The 18398-nt window shown below is 35.3% G+C and overlaps 1 protein-coding gene across 1 annotated transcript in view; it reads left to right on the plus strand.

Annotated features, from left to right (window-relative positions):
* Positions 1 to 18398, plus strand: part of LOC106846094 (cytochrome P450 2C19-like) — a 36001-nt gene that overhangs the window by 2372 nt on the left and 15231 nt on the right. Inside the window, exons 4-7 of the mRNA XM_014864671.3 lie at positions 4025 to 4185; positions 5355 to 5531; positions 13837 to 13978; positions 16816 to 17003. Of these exons, the coding sequence (XP_014720157.1) occupies positions 4025 to 4185; positions 5355 to 5531; positions 13837 to 13978; positions 16816 to 17003 (668 nt within the window). The remainder of the gene's footprint in view (positions 1 to 4024; positions 4186 to 5354; positions 5532 to 13836; positions 13979 to 16815; positions 17004 to 18398) is intronic.

The following is an 18398-nucleotide window of genomic DNA, read 5'->3' on the forward strand; positions in this document are numbered from 1 at the left end:
TCCCAGCTTTGTTTATTTTCAAATCATTATACTGTAAAAGTGGAAAGTTTTGAGTCTATTTTTTTTTTAATTTAAAGAGCATTGTTTTCCCCATAGCGTAATTTGGGTTAACTATTCCAGAAGATCTCACCAAGAAGCTCTTGTCAAGTGTGAATAACCTTTCACACCCTTATGTTGCTTAACTAACTGGCTTGTTCTCTCAATTAATGGACTGTATTTGTTTGTTCATTCTCACTGTTCAGTCTGAGGGTTTTTTCCAATGTCCCTGCTTAGTTTCCACCAGTAATGATGCTATATGTGGCTTATAATTTAATATATAGTTTTAATTGCTTTGGCATATCTTTGTAATTTTCACATAAACAAAGCATGATTTTAAAACCATCAACATGAATTATTTCCTATTAGCCACTATTTACTATATTGAGTTACATATTTTGTGAATATACATACTATAGCATAATTCTGCAAAATAAACAAATATCAAGTTGTATAATGATTTATTTAACTAGACATCAACTAATATTAATCCTTCTCCCTAAGTCTAATTGGCTCTGTTTTCAGTTTTGCTCATTCCGCCCCCCCCATCTTTATTGGAATTTTGATTAGAATTAAATGGTAATTATTTACCTCCCACTACCAGCTCTAGTAACCTGTGAAGTGCTTTTCACGATGATTTTGATTTTCTGCTTGGATTCCAAAGTGACCTGTATTAAAATTTATCTCCCAAATGAAGTAAAAGGAAAGACTGTACATTCAATTTTACCTGTGAATCTCTCTCTCACACACACATCTTCTAGGTGTTTCAAATTGTTCTTCCCTTCCTTGGCTAAAGTGAAATTTTTTTTGAAAGGTTAGAACCCTGGAATGTGTAAAGGAGCCTGGTGTAGAGCAGATAACTCAACAGCTTTCCTGTTATTCAATGCCCTTTTGTTTCTTCACATCGTCTCTGATTCAAGTCACCTCTCATTAAATCTATAGAAGTGCCTTTGGGAGCTTTTTATATATAAAGTTTACTGATCATTTGATTACCATTCCATTTTGCATATCTCCACCAAAAAGAACACTTTTCTTCTCATTTCTTTACCTATAAAATGATAGAATTGACAAAATGATGATCGAGTTTTAAAATTTATTAAAATATACTATTCTGTTGATGACTTTACAGAATAATATCCCAGAGGTCCATAAGAGGGCCATTTTGCCCAAATAAATTAAATTTGGGGACTAATTGGAGACGGTGGATTCTATTTCCTAATGTAGAAAATTATTTTTGTTTTCTATGTATGAAATGAAGAAATAAAGGACTCCATTTATCAGTTTAAACTTTTTTGTTTGCCTTACCTGGGATTCAGTTTGAAATGGAAATTTCTCATTTTACTTTGGCGTATAGAAGCTTTTTAGTTTGATCTAGTCCCATTAGTTTATTTTTGTTTTTGTTGCCTTTTATTTGATGTCAAATACAAAACTTATTGCCAAAACTAATGTCAAGGAGCTTATCTCCTACCTTTTAGCTCTCCCGTTTAAGTCTTTAATCCATTTTGAGTTGATTTTTGGGTGTGGTGTAAGATAGTGGTCTGATTTCATTCCTCCACGAGGCTGCCCAGTTTTCCCAGAACCATTTATTAAAGAGATTCTCCTTTCACCACTGTATATTCTTGGCTCCCTTGTCATAAATTATTGACCATATGTATGTCATGTTGTTTTGATTACTGTAGCTTTGTAGTATATTTTGAAGTCGTGGAGTGTGATACCTCCAATTTTGTTCTTTTTCCTCAGGATTGCTTTGGCTATCGGGGTCTTTTGTTGTTCTATACAAATTTTAAGATTCTTTGTTCTGTTTCCGTGAAGAATGTCATCAGGATTCTGATTGGGATTCCATTGAATCTGTAGATAGTTTTAAGTAAAATGGACATTTTAACTATGTTTATTCTTCCAATCCATGAGCATGGAACATCTTTCCGTTTCTTTGTCTTCTTCAATTTCTTTCAACAATAACCTATAGCTTTCAGTGTATAGGCCCTTCACTTCCATGGTTAAATTTATTCCTAGGTATTTTATTCTTTCTTTTTGTGATTGTAAGTGGAATTGTATTCTTGATTTCTCTTTCTGCTAGTTCACTGTTCGTGTGTAGAAGTGCAACTTATTTTTGTATGTTGATTTTGTACTCTGCAACTCTACTGTATTTGTTGATTATTTCTGATAGTATTTTGGTGGATTCTTCAGCGTTTTCTATGTATAGAATCATGTCATCTGCAAATAGTGGCAATTTTACTTCCTCCTTTCCAACTTGGATCCTTTTTATTTATTTTTTATTCCATAATTGCTCTGGCTACACCTTCCAGTACTATGTTGAATAAGAGTGGATAAAGTAGGCATCCATGTCTCGTTCCTGTTCTCAGAGGATTAGCTTTCAGTTTTTCACTGTTGAGTGTGATGTTAGCTGTGAGTTTGTTATATAAGGCCATTATTATTTTGAGGTGCCTTACTTCTATACCCATTTTATTAAGAACTTTTACCATAGATGAATATTGTATCTTGTAGAATGCTTTCTCTGCATCTATTGAGATTATCATGTGATTTTTATTCTTTATTCTGTTAAAGTAGTATATCACATTGTTTGATTTGTGGATGTTGAACCATCTCTGCATCCCAGGAATAAATCCCACTTGACCGTGGTGTATGTACCTATTAATGTGTTGTTGTATTCGATTTGTTAATATTTGTTGAGGATTTTTGCATCTATGTTCATCAGTGATGGTGGCCTGTAATTTTTTTGTTTGTGTTGTCCTTGTCTTGTTTTGGTATCAGGGTAATGTTGGCCTCATAGAAGGAGTTAGGAATCTTCCTCTCCTCTTCAATTTTTTGGAAGAGTTTGAAAAGGATAGATATTAAGTCATCTTTGAAAGTTTGGTAGAATTCCCTGGAGAAGCCATCTGGTCCTGGACTTTTGCTTTGGGGATAGTTTTTGATTACTGTTTCAATCTCTTTGCTTGCGATTGGTCCATTCAGATTCTCTATTTCTTTTTGATTCAATTTTGGAACAATGTATAATTTTAAGAATTTATACATTTTATCTGTGTTATCCAGTTTCTTGGCATATAGCTTGTCATAGTATTCTCTTATAATCCTTTGTATTTCTGTAATGTCTGTTGTAATTTGTCCTCTTTTATTGCTGATTTTCTTTATTTGAGTCTTCTCTCTTTCTTCATAGTGAGCCTGGGTAAGGGTCTGTCAATTTTGTTTATTTTCTCAAAGAACCAGCTCTTGATTTCATTGATCCTTTTAATTGATCTTCAGTTAATATTTCATGTATCTCTGCTCTGATTTTTATTATTTCCTTCTTTATCCTGACTTTGGGTTTTGTTTGTTCTTCTTTTTCTAGTTCTTTTAGGTAGGGTATATGACGTTTATTTGAGATTTTTCTTGTTTCTTGAGGGTACTCTTGTTCATATATGTTAGATTTTTTTCCAAGAAATCCTCTGTGCATTCTCCTTTTTTACATTTGTTCCTTCAAATACAGAAATTCACCCATAATCTCTGTCTCTTTAGTCTTTCCTTCTACTGTTTTACAAACAGTTCTTTCAAGTATTCACTAAATACAAAAAGTTTGAAGTTACTAACAATTTTTCTTCCTATATCAGTCCTTGATTGCTTATAGCCTTTTAAGATAGAAGTGATTCTGTGTGGATAAATTATTCAGTGTTTTCAAAAGTGACCTCTTTAAGTGTGCACTATATCCCTCCAAAATAAGAGGTACCCTGCTTTAGAATGGTTTAAAAATAAGTGGTGTATGTGAATAGAGTATTAGGAAAACCATTATTAAACTAGCTGGGATGTAATGGTTAACTCAAGTTTAGCGTAAAAGTCATATGTTGATTTTATGCATTACAAATTTTCCCTGTTAAGGGAATAGCTAGGTAAATGTTGCTTTAAAGTTTCTAAAATTATTTTCTCTGGTATCTCAAAGATAAACACTTTTATATGTATATTCTAATGTTATTTTTAAATGTTTCCAATTGTTTAGCCTCACCTTGCAATCCCACTTTTATCCTGGGCTGTGCTCCCTGCAATGTGATCTGCTCCGTTATTTTCCACAATCGTTTTGATTATACAGATCAGAATGTTCTTAACTTGTTGGAATTATTCAACGAAAATGCCAATATTCTGAGCTCCCCATGGGCGCAGGTGAGACAAAATCCTTTCTGAGTATCCATTGATATTCTTTTCTCTGACAAGCCTAATATTCTATAGGGACCATACTGTCAAGTGAGTGTTTGAATACCAGAGTCCTGCTCAGAGTTTAGTGTCATGGAGTAAACTTCTGGGAAAGATGGCCAAGCTCCTTATTTTACACACAAGAAAATGAATGCCCAAATACAGATCTTGAATTCAAGTCCATTTGCTCCTTGTCCAGTGGTTTTTCCACTAAACTTCAAAGCCCAGTTTCCATAAATTATTTTGATGACTATCCAAAATTTATGGCCATAGCACTCAGGGATATCCAAGCTCTTGTTGAAAGGCTTCCATTATCCACAAGGATTGCCCTCCAATCAACACTTAGAGACTTCCTCATCACATTACTTGGAAGAAATATCCTAATTTAGGATATAAAGGAGAATGTTTGGGAGCACAGTGGCTGCCAGAAACTCTGAACAGAGAGGGAATGTCAGATGTTTCAGTTGGGATCCTAGCTGGCAGGATATCTGGGTTAGGAATAACAAAATGATTGGGTTTTGTGGTGTATGAACCCTAAACAAGCACAATTTCACCCTATGCTGAGCTGGATTGTCTTGTATTCAGTCTCAAAGATAACTGTGTGATCTCAGAGAAGTCACTTAATTGCTCTTGTGCATAGTTATTTTATCCATAAAATGCTCAGTTGGATTTCTAGGTATTTTCAAGACTCTCTCCATTCTAAAGTACTGATTCTGTTTGTAAGGCTCTTGATGTAAATGAGAAATAGCAGAGACTAGCTTATGCTCTTTATTAAGTTACTCAAACTCTCTTAACCTCTACTCTCATCTACAAAATGTGAATCAGCAATTCATGCCACCTTATATTTCCAGGTTGTCGGAAAGAATTGATGTAAAAAGTGAATGATTTTATATAATTGTCATTTTTATTTTTAAAAATTATATATGAGTACAGGAAATGATTGTCATCTTTATCCTCTGGTCATAGTTCTTTTTCTGAAAACTTTGTAAGCATAGAGAACTACTATATATGTGCAGTGAAAATTTCCCCCTCAAGGTAGAAATCATATTTTATTCATTTTTATAATAACAATTTCTAACCAGGACCTGGTGTATATATACATTAAATGTTTTTTATTTAATAATTCTTTTCTTTTTTAGGTCTGCAATAATTTCCCTGCTGTTATTGATTATATCCCAGGGAGGCATAAAAAATTACTTAAAAATGTTGCTGATATAAAAAGTTATCTTTTGGAGAAAATAAAAGAACACCAAGAGTCTCTAGACATTAATAATCCTCGAGACTTCATTGATTGTTTCCTGATCAAAATGGAACAGGTAAAATGTTAACAACAGCTCAATTATTTGATTGCTTGTGCATTTTGTGGTTCATTGATTAACTCTGTAGCTACCAGGGATGTTTAAATGGTCAGACAAAAAAATTCTTGACAAGCACTTTATGTATTTATTATATGTATGGATCTGCACTAAGCATCGCAGAAAATTTAAAATTAAATTATTAAATGACTAGAATACATGGACCCTGTTCTTAGGCGTAAATAATATGCTTGAGGAAGGACAGAGTATACAACTCAGGTGAAATAGATACAATTACAAAAATGTTACAAAATATTAAGACATAAAATGAAGATGGAAATAATCATTTCTAGTCAGCAGCATATGGAAGAATGAGAAGGAAAGGCTTGACCAATGTTGGCTTCCGGCATGTTCTGAGGTTTGAGTAGGTCTTTAAATATTTTCAGTGAAGGACAGGATAGGGAATTTCTGATGTATTGAATGGTGTATGCAGAAGTTCAGAGGTGTGTATTGGCAAAAAGATTAAGTAAATGGAAAAGGGAAGCCTTAATTGAGTGTAACTGAAAATGACTTTGGATAAAGAGTTGTAGGTTGGTGTTTGTCAAGTAATGTGTAAGCATGAATGCTGGCATGGAAAATTTGGATTTGATAAGGAAGAAATATAAGCCAAAACAAGAATGGAATTCATATAATAGTTAGGAAAATTATCCTGTGCATCCTGTAGAGGGCTCTGTATGATGAGAATGGAGCTCAAGGACTAGCTTGGAGATTTTTCATTTCTTCAAACCTAGACTTAATGGCAATCTGGGCCATAGAAGTGCAGAGGAATCTTGAGTGAAGTCAAAGTTGCCCATCTTGTCATATTCTCAGCCATCTAAGAAGAGAATCAATTAGGCTTTGCTGTGGAAGTCAAAGCAAAAGCAACATTTTAGAAGAAGTGATCAGACAAAATTGAGAAATAAAGAATTCTGTCCCCGGGAAGGTCACTGAATTTGATTAGACTTTGTGTCAGAGGAGTTCTATAGAGAGTGGCTTTAGTATAGAGGGAAGGATGGGAGCCTAATTACAAGGGCTCATGTAGGAGATTTCAGGGATGAGATGAAATGTCCCATAGGAGAAGTTCAACTAAGGTGGCAAAGATTTGAGTGATGAATTTATATAGTGATAGGGTTAAATTGAAAAACTGGATCAAAAGGGTTATAGATACCATGAAGACACCTGGTTCTCACTGATGTGAGGTGAGATAGATTCAAAAGTAATTTGGGGGCCAGCCCCGTGACCGAGTGGTTAAGTTCGCGCGCTCTGCTGCAGGTGGCCCAGTGTTTCGTCAGTTCGAATCCTGGGCATGGACATGGCATCACTCATTAAGCCACACTGAGGCAACGTCCCACGTGCCACAACTAGAAGGACCCACAACTAAGAATATACAACTATGTACCAGGGGGCTTTGGGGAGAAAAAGGAAAAAATAAAATCTTTTAAAACAAAAACAAAAAAAAACAAAAAAAAAACAAAAAAAAACAACGAAAGTAATTTGGAAAGAGCTAATTTTAGAGAATAAAATTCTTTCCCCTGAGGCCATCCCAATTTTATTCAACTACTTTGTAACACTGTAAAGATATGAAAAACCAGTTATTAGGGCAAGATGTGAAGTGAGTCAAAGATGCTGAAGGAGATGATATTCAGAGAATTACCCATAGAATTTGAGCTAGACCTTCAAATCATGTGTTCTAGATGTAATAAAATGAGAAGATGAAATGATTTGAAGAAACTACAAGAGGGAAAAAGCAAATTATTTTTATTCTCTGCCTTCTATTCTTCTAGAATAATGATTCTTATTCTTTTTTGTGCCCTGTTAATTTGAGAATCTGTTTAAATGTGTGGACACTTTTCCAGAAGAATGCACCTACATGAGTTCACCATATTTTGTACACAGTTATTGGGGTTTCCTTGATGCTGTGAAGCCTCCTCATTAATCTAAGGTCAGGGAGAGCTCTAAGATCTCTGGTATTTCTATTTCAAGTGGTTATTTCCTAAATACCATATTTTAAAACAATATTGTTTCTCTGGCTTCACAATGTATCTAAGGTCCAGATTAATTTATTATTTGTAACAGCTTTGTTGAGATATCATTCACATATTCTACCACTTGCCCACTTGAAGTGCACAATTTAATGGTTTTTAGTAATTTCAGAGTTCTGAAACCATCATCACCATCAATTTCAGAAGACTTTCATCACTCTAAAAGGAAACCCCATACTCTTTAGCAGACATCCCCCATTTTTCCCCAAACATCCCAGCCCTAGGAAACCACTAATCTACTTTCTGTCCACTAATCTCCTTTCTGCCTATTCTGCATATTTTATATAAGTCAAATTCACAAATTTATAGAAGTCAAAATTACAACATGTAGTCTTTTATGACTGGCTTCTTTCACTTAGCACAGCAGAGAGCACTGCTTTCACTTAGCATGTTTCCAAAGTGTATCATCATTGTAGCATGTGTCAGGACTTCATTCCTTTTTATGGATCAATAATATTCCATTGTGTGGATATACCACACCCTATTTATTCATTCATTCATTGATGGACATTTCACTTTTTTCATTTATTGGCTCTGATGAATAATGCTTCTATAAACATTTGTGTACAAAGTGTTTTGTGGACATATGTTTTTATTTCTCTTGGATATACACTTACGAGTGGAAATGCTGGGTCAAATGGTAACTCTGTGTTTAACTTTTTGAGGAATTGTGGCTCAATCAAAAATCAAAATGGAAAAGCTAAAACTATAAAACTCTTAGAAGAAAACACAGGCAAAAAAGCAGTTGCACCATTTTATATTCCCACTATGTGTACGAGGGCACTGATTTTTCTATATTCACATCAACAATTGTTATCATATGTAGTTTTGATTACAGCAATCCTAATGGGTGAAATGTTCTTTCATTGTAGTTTCGATTTGCATTTTCTTGATCGTTAATGATGTTGAGTATCTTTTCATGGTTTTATTAGCCATTTACATATATCCTTTAGAGTCACATCTCTTCAGATTATTTGCCCATTTTTCCCAGGTTATTTGCTTTTATTTATTATTGAAGTGTAAGGGTTCTTATGTATTCTACATAGAAATCCATTATCAGATATTTTGCAAATATTTTATACCATTCTATAGGTTATCTTTTTATTTCATGATGTCATTGGAACCAGATTTTTTGTAAATTTTGATGAAGTCCACTTTATCTGCTTTTTCTTTGGTTGCTTGCGCTTTTTGTAGGATGTGAAGAAGAATTACATAATACAAGCTCACAAAGATTTATGCTTATATTTTCTTTGAGCAGTATTATAGTTTTAGCTTTGTCATTTACACCTACAATCCATTTTAAAATATGTATATGGGAAGAAGTTCAAGATGGTAGCATAGGAAGATCTTGAACTCACCTTCTTCCACAGACACCAAATCTACAACTACATTTGGAATAATTCCCTCTGAAGGAGACCTGAAGATTGGATGAACAAAACCTCCAAAACTAATGATAAAAGGACAGCATCAAGTCAAGAAAAAAAGGCAGAGTCATGGGCTCACCAAAGAAAAAACACACCACAGCCACAACAATCCACAATCAGGGGAGATCTCAAAGGTATGAAACATTTCCCTGAGGATTAAAGGGATTTGAGCTCCACATCAGTCACCACAACCTTTAGATCCTGCACAGGAAAGACAAGACCCCCAAACACTGGGCTTTGAAAATCAAGGAGAATTATGTCCAGGAAAATTATAAAACTATATGGGATGCAAAACCTGCTCTTAAAGTGCTTGGTGTAGATTAACTTAACATGGAAACCAGCACAAATACACCAGTTTGAAAAATGCATAGAACACAGATAAAACAAACTCATTTACTGACTTTAAATCATCAGCCAGTGAGGCACAAAACCACCAAGACCCTTCTGGGACTGAGACACTAACAGGAGCCATTTTTGCAATCTCAGTCTACCTTGATAATATTGGCATTGATGGGTACCATTCTGGAATTCTTTCTCTAATCTGCTAGTCCCAGTGGGTGCACCTCACTGAAAACCGCACTGACCAAATCACTCCTGCAGTCATGGACATGCCTCTCAAACAGTAAAGTGGCCAATCCTGCCCACCAATGTGTTGCAACAGTTGCTGATGCACGTAGCAGACTGCCATGGAATAGCCCCATCAACAATTGTGTCAAAGCAGTCACAGATGTACCTAGCAGCAAGCCTGGGACTGGCCCTACCCACCAATGTGCTACAGCAGATGTGGATGCAACCAGAAGCTGAGCCATGGGCCTGACTCAACTGCCAATGCACCGTAGTTGTCATGATTGCACTCTGCAGCAGGCTGAGAGAAAGCCCCTCCCACCAACATGTCATAGTTGGAGCCAAGTTGCAACAGGAGGGCTTACACAGCCCGCATAAGGGATATCCCTTGAGTGCCTGGCTCAGGTGGCCAGGGAAGGCTGCATTTCTGGGTCCCACAAGAAGTCTCCTATGTAAGGACACTCCTTCAAGACTAGGAGAGTTAGCTGATTTAGGTAAAATATTGAAACAAACACAGAAAATTAGGCAAAATGAGGAGTCTGAGGAATATGTCCCAAATGAAAGGCAAGACAAAATATCAGCAAAAGCACTAAATAAAATGGAGATAAGCAATCTACCTGACAAAGAGTTCAAAGTAATGGTCATAAGAATGCTCACTGAACTTGGGAGAAGAATGGGTGAACACAGTGAGAGCTTCAACAAGGAGAGAGAAAATATAGGAAAGAAGCAATTGAAGCTGAAAACTACAATAACTGAAAAGAAAAATACACTAGATGGAATCAAGAGTAGGCAGAATGATACAAAAGAATGGGTCAGCAACCTCAAAGACAAGGTAATGGAAATCACCCAATCAGAACAACAAAGAGAAAAAAGAATTAAGAAAAATAAGAAGAGTCTAAGGGACTTTGGGTCCCCGTGGAGTTTTTTACTCTCAGACTAACCCACGCTAAGCCTCCAGCAATTCATTATTGTGGTTTAGCTTTTCCTACCCTGGTACCGCTTCCTGCAGGAGTTTCTCCTCATGGGTTTATGCTCTGCTAAATCATGATTCTCTGTATCTACTTGTCTGTCTCTCCAATTTTGGAAGCAGTGCTTTTCCCTATGACTTCACTTATCTGATGACTCTAAGAAGTGTTATTCATTTTTTAGTTTGTTCAGTTTTTATTTCTGTTAGGATTGAGTGGAAATTTCTAAGCTCCTTACCTGCCAGGACAGAATGTGGAAATTTATTCCTCTTTTTGATAATCTTTTGACTTGATAAGTCAGTTTTCTGTTGCTGCTTTAAATATGCTATCCCACTGTCTTCTGGCCTCCACTGTTTCTGATGAAAAAATCAGCTCTTGCATTTTTTTTATGATCCTTTGTACATGATGAGTAAATTTCTCTTTCTGTTTTCAAGATAGTCTCTTTGGGTTTCTTCTGGTTTTTTGTTTTTGTTTTTTTAGTAAGGAGGATTGTCCCTGAACTAACATCTGTGCCAATCTTCCTTCATTTTTATATATGGGATGCCACCTCAGCATTGTCTGATAAGTAGTGTGTAAGTCTGCGCCCAGGTTCCAAATCATCAAACCACCAGGCCAGCCCCTGATGTTTGGGGGATTTTTGAATTAAAATCTGTCTTGTGTGGGTCTCTTTAAGTTTATTCTGCTGGGATTTCATTGAGATTCTTGAACATGTAGATTCATGCTGGTCATCAAGTTTGAGAAGTGTTCAGCCATTATTTCTTCAAATATTTTTTCTGCCCCTCTCTATCTCTTCTGTTTCTGTGACTCCCATAATGTGTATGTTGGTATGTCTCACGGTGTCCCTTAGTCCCTGTTCATTTCTTTCATTCTTTTTTCTTTATGCTACTGCAACTAGGTAATTCCAGTTTTACTGTCTTTACTGAACAGTTTGTTGTTTCTTTCTTCTACCTATTCCAATCTGTTGTTGAACTGTTCCAGTGAATTTTTAAAATTTTTTCAGCTATTGTATGTTTTAGCTCCAGAATTTATATTTTTTAATATTTTCTCTCTCTTTTTTGATATATTATACTTGTTTATTACTGTTATCCTAGTGTCTTTTAGTTCCTTCTCCATGGTTTCTTTCAGCTCTTTGAGCATACTTAGGAAATTTAATTTTAAAGTTTTTATCTACTGAGTCTGATGTACAGGCTTCCTCAGGGATGATTTCTGTTAATTTATTTTTTTTTCCAGTTAATGGGCCATACTTTCCTATTTCTTTGAATGCTTTGTAATATTTTGGGAACTGAGCATTTTAAATATTGTCATGTGGTAACTTTGGAAATAAGATTCTTTCTGCTTGTAGATATTGCTTTTATTACTTAAGGAGGTCTTCAGTAATCTATTTATTTAGTGATATTTCCAAACAACTTTTCTAATCTTCTGAGGTCACTGAAGTCTCTGTTCTCTGATCTCCACAGTCAGTCAGTGACCTGACAGAGATTTCCTTAAATCCAATAAGAATTGGGAAAAAAAAAAAACATTCTATCCATTTAAATCACCTTGGCCAATGCAAGTGGAAAAGTTCATGCAACCTCTGGTAATGTATACAATGTCCAGCCTCTGTGCTAGCCATTTATGATCAAAAGCAAGCAATCAACACACAACCCTGATTTTTGTAGGACAAGGTCCCCATTGCCCACCCTATGACTAACAATCTGCAACAGGTATGAGGACCACTGTCCTTGTGGATGCCTGCAGGGAGCTAGTGTGTAGAGAATGGTAGTTGATACATCAGACACAGAAATTTATCAACTTCTTTCTGATAAATCACTCCCCTGGATTCTGTAAGTGTTCAGCTAGACTCCAGAGTCCCAAAATTGTTGTTTCAGACAGTTCATACCAAGTCAATAGTTGTTTCTGTGGCGGGAGTGATTCCTGGAACTTCCTATTCTGCCATCTTTGTGGTATTACTCTAGTAATGCCATTTAACAATATTAAGTGTGTGATTCATGACATGGAATTTGTTTCTATTTATTTAGCACTTCTTCAATTTTTTTCTACATTGCTTTATATAGTGTAGTGTAATTTTAATTGGATATGTACACATAGCCACTAAATATCCAAATTCACATCAACATATAAAATATTAATATTGGTTTATGAGTACTCTGCTCTTCTTACTGAATTTAAACTAATTTTGATTTGACAAGCTTAGAAAACTGTGGAAAGCCAATCTTAGTAAGGGCGGTGACTGTCTATGTCTAGGAAGTACACCTGTTCAAAGGGTTAAGTATGTCTTAATGGTGCTGATTGCATAATATTAGACATGCCACAGGTCACCTGGAGATTACAAGAGGACCATTAAATTAATGCTGGCCTAGTGTTTGGTTAGAATATATATATGTATTCCCTCTCTCTCTCTCTCTCTCAATATCTCAAATGTTTATCTATCCATCTATCTACCTACCTATATATCTATATAGAGAGAGAGAGACAGAATATCTAGAATATAATAGTAGCCAGCCCCATCTTGTCTTCGTGAATCCATTCTCTTTCTCTGCAATCTGCCCTAGGATGTGCTGCCATATTAGCTTTTGCACAACTTCACTTCATAATGAGTCTGTAGGTAATAGTGAGTCCAACTAAATTATTTAACAGAGAAGACAATTGCATACTCTTGTTTTAGGCTTATTACATCTTCCATGATATGGCCTTAATTTACCCATTTCTCAATTAAGATTATATTTATTTACAAATAAGAGAAAATCCAATTAGCAATGTTTTAAACAAATAATTTGTTGATTTATGTTATATACAAGTAGTCTCCTGGTGAGCCATTCTAGGGTTAGTACAGTAGCCCTGAATTATCACAAGGTCAGGCACCTTCCATTTTCCTTCACCATATTTTGTATACAGACCTTCACCTTCATGCTTGAATACTGCTGTCCCAAGATGATGTGTGCCTGACCTCCACTTTCACATCTGTGTTTTGAGTAAGAAGAATGAAAGATAAGTGGCACTAACTGGCTTTTGCTTATATCTCATTCACAAAAAGATACGTTGCAAAGCCAACCTAACTGAAAAAATGATAGTGAATGGAATTTTTAGGCAAGCAAGGTTTAAGAGGATAAGAAATGAAGATTGGTTCAACTATTCTGCAGTCAGCCTTAGCATACAGTAGCTTTTTCTAATACTGCACAATTCAGTTTCTAGGATGGTTTAGCTTTATAACAGTCTAAGTTATTTTGTATTCATTACATTCAAATATGTTGGTAAACCAACTTACCAAATAATTGCTCTAAATCATTCCTAGGAAAAGTACAACCAATACTCTGAATTTACTGTTGAAAATTTGGTAACTACTGCATTTGATTTATTTGCTGCTGGGACAGAGACAACGAGCACCACCTTGAGATATGGACTCCTGCTTCTGTTAAAGCATCCAGAGGTCACAGGTATGACTACACATGATGAAAAGGGTGAATTTCAGAATACAAATCTAGCAAGACACTGTCACTCTCCTGCAACTTATTTTTCTTAGAGAAGCTTCATTATTGAAATTTCTGTGTCACTAGTTATAATTTGTCCAAACTTAATGAAGGGATAATACTAAGACAACCTTGCACAACAGGGGTTGATGATGGAGAGAAGTGAAGTACAGTGTGGGTAGTAAGAAAGTAATAAAGTTTTGGTGTAGTGTCTGGATTCCACTGGGAAGTGATTTGTGTCAGGCAACAGCCATCACGAATTGATCTAAGATTGAATATTCATTTCCATAAGAAGAGACCACTTTGAAGAGTAGGTAGGTTCTTGCAGAAATCTTTCCTCATTCTGAAAATACAGTGTTCTAGTGCTGGGGTAGGGAAGATGGAAACTCTTCTTATAGAAGCATAAGTGGAAATTCTAGAAACTTAATTAGGCAGCCTTGGAAAATTTCTACAGTGTGAGAAGTATTCTAAAAAGTTATATTCATAAGAAAGGTGTTGCTATTTAGACAGAAGACATGCCTAAAAGAATTTTATCATTCCAGAAGTCTATTTCCAGGAAACTGGGTTTGCCAAAATAAAAATTGGGGGGGGGGTAAATAATTTTGTCTTTTATGAACAATTTTACTTTACAAATTACCTCAGAAGAGTTCCAGATGTACAAAGCAGAATAGAAGCATACATTATCTTTTCTTGTGTCAGAGTCTCATTGAAATTATCATAAACTAATTACAAATGAGAATTAATCAGTCCTTTGAAGTCGGAGAAGAGTATAGGAGGCACCCAGGATGTCTTCAACAAATTTCTGAAACACAGAGAGCAGAAGGGAGGGTGATAATTACCTCAACAGAGAAGATGAAGTTGTAGCCTGAAGGTCAGAAGAAGATTCACCAACATGGAAAAGCTAACCTGTGTCCCTAAAATCCCCACAATTCTCACTAGTTGGAAGTACCAAGTGTCTAATAAAGTTAGGGGAGAATGAGGCAGAAGACAGGAGGCTTCCCTCCTCAATTTGTACAGGTTTGTACAATTGTACAGATTCTCTCTACAATTTTTTGAGCAGGTAACTGTTTTCCTCTCACAGGAAAGAGAGAGTTTCTAAATCAAAGACCTACATATTCCACCATCAAGACAGAACATTCTCTCCAAGTGTCCAGCAGAGTAAATGAAATAAAAGCATGCACTTCAAGAGACAGTGTCATGAAATTTCAGAACATCAGGGATAAGTTAAAATCATAAAACTTTCAGAGATAATTCTGGTCATAGATATAAGAGATTAGGAATCAGAAGGGTATCAGAATTCTCAAGAGCAACTATCATCTTATGCATTAATAGAAAAAGGATATTTTCAGATGTGCATATTTACCAACAGTTTTACTTCCTCTTTCCACCTTCTTAGAAAGATACTGGAGGATATGCTCCATCCAAACATTTGACACCAAGTCAAACTTGGTCATGGGCTCCAGGAATCAGAAGACCTCCTGTAGAGGGATGGAAGTTTCAGGGAGGGTACTTGGGCCCAGGCCTGGGAAACAACCGGTTTGGATTGTACTAAGTAGATGAAGAAGGTGTGAGGGAAGTTAAGAAAAATAAAGAGAAGAAATTGATAATCTGAGGTTTGAGCATTTTGAAAATTATTACTAGGAGTTTAAAACATCTACCTGAACATTTGGAAGTAATTCTGAATTGCGAACTAGAAATTTAGGAACTGATATAAATTGTTCAAACATAAGTTTTAAAGCATGTAAAATTAAAAATAATTATGGTTATCCTACCAGTGAACAATATTTATGGTTATAATGGTATAAACAGTGCTTATTGATATAATCAAAGTTATGATCAAAATATATAGGTGAAAGTGAAGTGAAGGGAAGTGCCTGTGTATGTGTGTGTGTCTGTTCATGTGTATTTTGAATGGAGTGGAGGCAGAGATATAAATTCTCATCACTCATACCAGGACTTCCTTAAATATTGCCTAAAATTGGATAAATGAATAAATAGAAACAGAAGTAGAATCATTATTTAGAAATATAAATATGCATTTCAGAATAAACAGCAAGAATGATTCAAAGAGGCTGCCCTGGGGAGTGGGAGGTTGAAGAGGATACCATCGCAATTTGCATATACATATGTGCAAACACACACACAAAGACTTACATACATGTAGATCCACTTGTAGAATTTAATTTTTAAAACATCATTATTTTTTTTGAGGAAGATTAGCCCTGAGCTAACATCTGCTGCCGATCCACCTCTCTTATTTTGCTGAGGAAGACTGGCCCTGAGCTAACATCCATGCCCACATTCCTCTATTTTATATGCAGGATGCCTGCCACAGCAGGGCTTGACAAGTAGTGCCTAGGTCCGCGCCCAGGATCCAAACCAGCGAACCTCACGCTGCCAAAGCAGAATGTGCGAACTTAACTGCTGAGCCACTAGCCTGGCCCCAAAATCATCATATATTACTTTTGACATAAATTTACATTTATTCTTGTTTTCCTCTATGCAGTGAAGAAACAACGATTTCTTCAGTTAATATGGTAACTGTTTATAGTTTGAAAAGTTTCATTTCTATTTGTGTAAATTATCTTATATGGTAATAGATAAGTATAGACAGATATATCGAATGCCTAGCTTGTAGTAGAGTGGTATGTATCTATATTATAGCAATTCTCTAAGTTATGGGCATATAATTTATGTTTATAATGATGTTGGGACATCTTTATAATTCTTAATGTAACCTTGAATTGTTGTGACAAATGTGCCATTTTACTTCTTTTTCATCAGTCTTACTTATATCTTATCAGCTAAAGTCCATGAAGAGATTGACCATGTGATTGGCAGAGACCGAAGCCCCTGCATGCAGGACAAGAGCCACATGCCCTACACTGATGCTGTGGTGCATGAGATACAGAGATACATTAACCTCGTCCCCAACAACCTTCCTCATGCAGTGACATGTGATATTAAGTTCAGAAACTACCTCATCCCTAAGGTAAGATTTGTTTCTCTTATAGTGACCTCAGCACCCCTGAAGTTTCCATATTCACAACATGGTTCCACTCTTCTATCAACACAAGATGAGAGAAATGCAAAAATCATACTTTTGGTAGCTTGAAGGAATTGTATCTTACCCAATTTGTGTTATAAAGCTTTATAGCAGGTCTTGATAGCTGACAGTCTAAGTGTTCTGAATTTCTTCTGCTTCTTCAAAATTGTTTTGGCTACTCTTACCTGTTTACATTTTCAAATAAATTTTAGTATTGGTTTGTTAATATCCCAAAACACTCCCTTGGGATTTTGTCAGGGTGAGATTATATCTACAGATCATTTTGAAAAGAGCTGGTATTTCGAAAAGAATTGACGTGTTGAATCTTTGAATTCATGAATATGGCATATGCTTCTAATTTATTTGAGCTTTCTTTGTTTTTTTCAATAATGTTTTCTTTTCAGTGCAATGGCTTGCACATCTTTGGTTAGTTTTTGCCCAGGAATTAATATTTTTGATGCTGTTCTAAGTTGTATAATTTTAAAAATAACTTTTCCATTTCTTTGTATTTGGTATATGAAAATATAATTAATTTTATTATTTTGATGACCTTTTTTGTAGCAAACTTACTAAATTTACTAATCGTTGCTAATAATTTGTGTGTAGATTCATTGAACGTTTCAATGTACACAATCTTGCTGAATGGGTTAATGTTTTTTTAGTTTCTGTTTTTATTGAGGTATAATGACATACAACATTGTATTAGTTTCAGGTATACAAAATGATTATTCAACATTTGTATACACAGTAAAATGATCACTACGATAAGTCTAGTTATCTGTCACCATACAAAGTTAGCAGAAATGTTTTTTCTTGTGACAAGAACTTTAAAGATATACTTTCTTAGCAACTTTCAAATATGCAATACAATATTACTGACTATAGTCATCATGCTGTGCATTATATCTCCCTGACTTATTTTATAAGTGGAAGTTTGTCCCTCTTTCACCCATTTCACCCACATCCCTCCCCTTTGGCAAAGACCAATCTGTCCTCTGTATCTATGAGTTTCATTTGTTCATTAGTTTTGTTTACTTTGTAGTTTCTAGTACTCAAGATTTTAAGTTCTCTTCATTGCATCATTGCATTGACTAGAATTTCTAGGATAGTGTTCAAAAAAGTGGTGGTAGAGGACCTCCCTGTTTCATTTTCTATCCCCAGGAGGTGATGGGGGTTTAACATTGCACAACTGATAGTCATGTATTATATACACTTTGGTAGATATTCTTTATAGATTAGGGAAATTTGCCTTCTCTTATCTTTGTATGATATTTTGACATGAAAGTGTGTACAATTTTGTCAGAGGATTTTCTGCATCTATTGATGTTGTCATATATTTTG

Source organism: Equus asinus, chromosome 2 (assembly GCF_041296235.1).
Source record: "Equus asinus isolate D_3611 breed Donkey chromosome 2, EquAss-T2T_v2, whole genome shotgun sequence".
NCBI classification, from domain to species: Eukaryota; Metazoa; Chordata; class Mammalia; order Perissodactyla; family Equidae; genus Equus; species Equus asinus.